The 3,677-nt window shown below is 58.2% G+C and overlaps 1 protein-coding gene across 6 annotated transcripts in view; it reads right to left on the bottom strand.

Moving 5' to 3' along the window:
* The window catches only part of ACAD10 (acyl-CoA dehydrogenase family member 10), a 17,859-nt gene that overhangs the window by 7,914 nt on the left and 6,268 nt on the right, over nt 1-3,677 (bottom strand). For 5 of the 6 annotated variants that reach the window (XM_025198826.1, XM_025198820.1, XM_025198815.1 and 2 more), the window contains exons 6-10: nt 3,169-3,310; nt 3,007-3,075; nt 2,408-2,589; nt 1,463-1,613; nt 118-284 (exon numbers count right to left, since the gene is read on the bottom strand). In XM_025198826.1, coding sequence (XP_025054611.1) covers nt 118-284; nt 1,463-1,613; nt 2,408-2,589; nt 3,007-3,075; nt 3,169-3,310 — 711 coding nt within the window. The remainder of the gene's footprint in view (nt 1-117; nt 285-1,462; nt 1,614-2,407; nt 2,590-3,006; nt 3,076-3,168; nt 3,311-3,677) is intronic. The other variant, XM_025198810.1, reaches the window with a different exon arrangement.

The raw sequence follows: 3,677 nt of genomic DNA on the forward strand, positions 1-3,677 counted from the left end.
GATGTGATCTGTGCCCAAACATTGTTGTTTGTTGGGCTTTGCACAGTTCCCTTCTCAGCACGGAGTTCAAAGAGCTCCTGGGATCTGGGGACCACTGCTCACATGTGCTCACTGTACCTTTGAGCAGGCTGAAGCTAGATGGCAGATAGTGAGCCATGCAGCTGTAGGCCACATCTGAGATGGGGTCTCCCAAGGTGGAAAGCTCCCAGTCGAGGACAGCAAGGACTTGTGGCCTCTCTGGGTGAAAGATCAGGTTATCCAGCCTGGACCAGAAAGACAAGGAGCTAGGGAAAAGTTGTTGCAGGAAAAAAAAGCCCGACTCACTAGGGAGAGCTGCATTCCCCATAAACAGGTGTCCAGGAGCTCTGTGCAGTTGGGGGCTGTTCCCAATCACCCCTCCACCCCCGGCAAGTGACGGGCAGAAGAGGTGCTGTCTGTTAATGATTTGGGTCCCTACATCGCTGTTTGTTGGGCTTTGCACAGTTCCCTTCTCAGCACGGAGTTGAAGGAGCTCCTGGGATCTGGGGACTGCTGCTCACATGCAAAAAACCCATTCAGGCTGGTTCTGTTTAGCAACCAAATGGGAAACCGTAAAGCCCGAGCACAGATGAGCATCAGTCTGCCAGACGTATCCGCCCTGCCCCACCAGCCCCCAGCCCCGCCTGTCAGGTCCTGACAAGGCAGGTGAGCGGCAGCTGTCCAGTCAGGGGCAATGGGAGGACAGGAAGGGACAGTAAGACGGTGGCATCTTCCACCCGTATTACACACAGGAGCTCCAGCAGAGGGCACCAGTGCCCACGCCGGCAACGAGACAAGTCAGGATTTTGCTCCATGCCCAACGTAGCAACATCTAATGACAGAAGCCAATTGCACCGTGAGCTTCCTGCTTTCTGGTGTCATGCCCCCAAGGGTGGTGACCTCATGTGTCACACGAGCCATGGGCAAGCTCATGCCCTGGGTCACATCAGGCTACATCCAAACACTGATCTGTTCTACCCGTCAATAATTCATGTGATGCCTTGTCATCCCTAACTACAGGAAGTGGAGCAGGAACTAGCTTCCAACCCCCAGCCTCAGGTCTCTGTTCAGCTGCTGTCACCAGCCAGAGAGAGACCCCAGTGTGTGGATCAAAAAGCAAAGTGGGGACAAGACCCCTGGGGTCTCGACTTCCAGCTCCTGCCTCGAGCTGCTGAAGTCCACTGCCCTCCGGATGGGCTAATGGGGAGGAACACTCATGGCCCTGAGCTGACCGCAACTTCTTTGTGCTCTGCAACGTTGGGTTGCAGAGATGTCTGTCTCCAGAGCACTACACCTCTTGATGGCCCAAGGAAGCCGGGGTGGATGCAGGCTCCCAGGTGCTGAACACACACAGGTCCATATGTACAACAGGCCTTGGAGGTGCCACACTGCACACACACTGTCCTGCCCTGCTTACATATGGGAACTTGCTACCAGGTTGTACCTGAAATCTCCATGCACGAGAGTGACTTGGTGAGCCTGGGGGAGGTGCAAAGGGAGCCATTCGATGAGCCTCTCCATGGCTGGGATGGTGTGGGTTTCCGTGGCTCGGTACTGCTTGGTCCAGGTTTGAACCTGCCGCTGAACGTAGTTCCCTGGTGCGGAGGGAACACAGGCTTTGAGCATGATTATGCAAAGTGGGAGGCTGCTAGAAACAGCTACAGACCTGCTGGAAACCCTCCCAGAGCCAGTAAAGCTGGCCCACCTCCAGCCAAACGATCAAGCATTTGACTGCTGCCACGGGCCAGGGCCAGCCCTAGCAGAGCTGGGGAAAGCTCCTGGTGGCCCAGGCTATGGCAGGGCCAGGGAAGCAGGGATGTCTGTCACCTTCCTGTGACTCTGCAGGATGAAGTCGCAGCCAGACAGGGCAGGACGTGGCACAGGAGCTCTGGCCAGGTGCTCCATAGCAAGGCAGCCACGTTCTGTTACTGCCTCAGGAGGGGAGGTCACTTCCTGTAGTGTTGCTCTCCTGTGGCATGGGGTAGGGGTGCCACATTCCCACCTGGGCATAGGGGTCAATCTCTTGCGGGGACGGGGGTGATATTCTGACTGGTTACAGAACCCCAGGGCATGAAACAAAAGACCAGCTCCAGGTCCTGGCTCCCAGCTCGGCAGGAACCGAGCCCTCGAGATAGCATTGCTGAGAGCTCAAAGAGCCCTGTTGTGGACAGCAAGGCCCAAGCACTGGTAGGATGCTTGGACAACTCTGCGGAGATCACAGACCTCTGGAGCATCCCCAGCAGCTGGGAGAGGCGGCTCCGATGGACCTGAGGACCAGTCCCACCTCCTCTGCAGCTCCCCTGCCGCAGCGCTGTCCAGATTTGGCCCATGTCCCCGACACAACAGAAGGCCATGCCAGCACCCCAATGCCCACGGGTTTCCTTCTCACCATGCTTCCCATAATCCTCCAGTCCAGCTGCTTTGAGGTCCACACTGTGGATCTGAGCAAGGACTTGGTTCATGGCAGCGTAGATGGCCCTGCGCTGGCTGGGCTCCAGCCCGGGGAGGGACGGGTCCTTGTAGACGTGGCCGGCACAGTACTCCATCAGGTAGAACGGCGTGCCAATGATGCTGGGAGGCAGGGGAAGCAGAGGCCTTTTAGTGACTGTCCTTTGGGACTCGCAATGCTCCGAGGTGGCATCAGGGCAGGAGCGAGATCAGAGGCTCTGGGGTGCCTCCAAGGCCCCCTCTATAGGTGAAACCTCGCCTCCATTCTGTTCCGAAGCCACATCCCTCACCAAGGCAGGAACAGCAGCCGTTCTGTCTCCACTGTCATCCACAACCTCTGTGGGCAAGCCTGATGTCCCTCTGCTTCCACAGCAGTGCCCGAGTCCTAACAGCTGCTGTCCACGCACATCCCTCTGCCTGACTGGGACTGTGGCCTCCCTGCTAGGGCCATGAGCTGCTGTCTCCTGCACCCCGTCATAACCCGGGTCCCCACGGCAGCTGCTGTCCCACCCACAGCTGAGCTGCGGAGAAAACGCTCACCTGGAATCTTCGCAGAAGGCCAGCGCTCGAGGGACAGGCACGCCGGCCTCTGCCAGCGCCCTCAGCACCCTGCCGGGACAAGCAGCAGTCAGTGCAGAAGGGCTGAGTCCAGAGGGAGCCCCTCCATGTTTCCCCATCCAGGTGCGTACACTGTCTTCTCACCTGTACTCTCTCTCCACAGCATGCGCGGATGGGAGCAGCTTGCCTGGGGGCTTCTTCCTCAGCACTAAGCGGCGGTCCCCGTACTCCACATAGTACGTCGGGTTCGACTGGCCATGGCTAAACTGCCGGATGAGCAGAGAACCTGCAAATTCCAAAGCAGAAGCCTTGTGGAAAGCAAAGAACAGGAGCCTAAAATGGCCAGAGCCGAGGCTGAGCATCGCTGACTTGAACCAAAGGCCTGCTGAGGGCCAGGAGCTCACAGGGTGCGTTTTGCCCAGTGCCACCTGAGGCCAGGATGCTCCGGCTGCAGTCTGGAGAGGGGAGGCGCACTCCGTCAGATTTAGCAAAGCTAACAGGTTGGGGGCTATGTCCCAGGCAGAGCTTGCTGCTGCCTCTTGGGTCTGTATCTCTGTGCCTGGGTTACTGCAGTGAGCTTTCTCACGCAAGGGGCTGTACGCTCGGCCCAGACCTGCAGGGCACTGACTTACACAGGTAGCCAGAGGGCCGCC

Source organism: Alligator sinensis, unplaced genomic scaffold, assembly GCF_000455745.1.
Source record: "Alligator sinensis unplaced genomic scaffold, ASM45574v1 scaffold628_2, whole genome shotgun sequence".
Lineage (NCBI taxonomy): Eukaryota > Metazoa > Chordata > Crocodylia > Alligatoridae > Alligator > Alligator sinensis.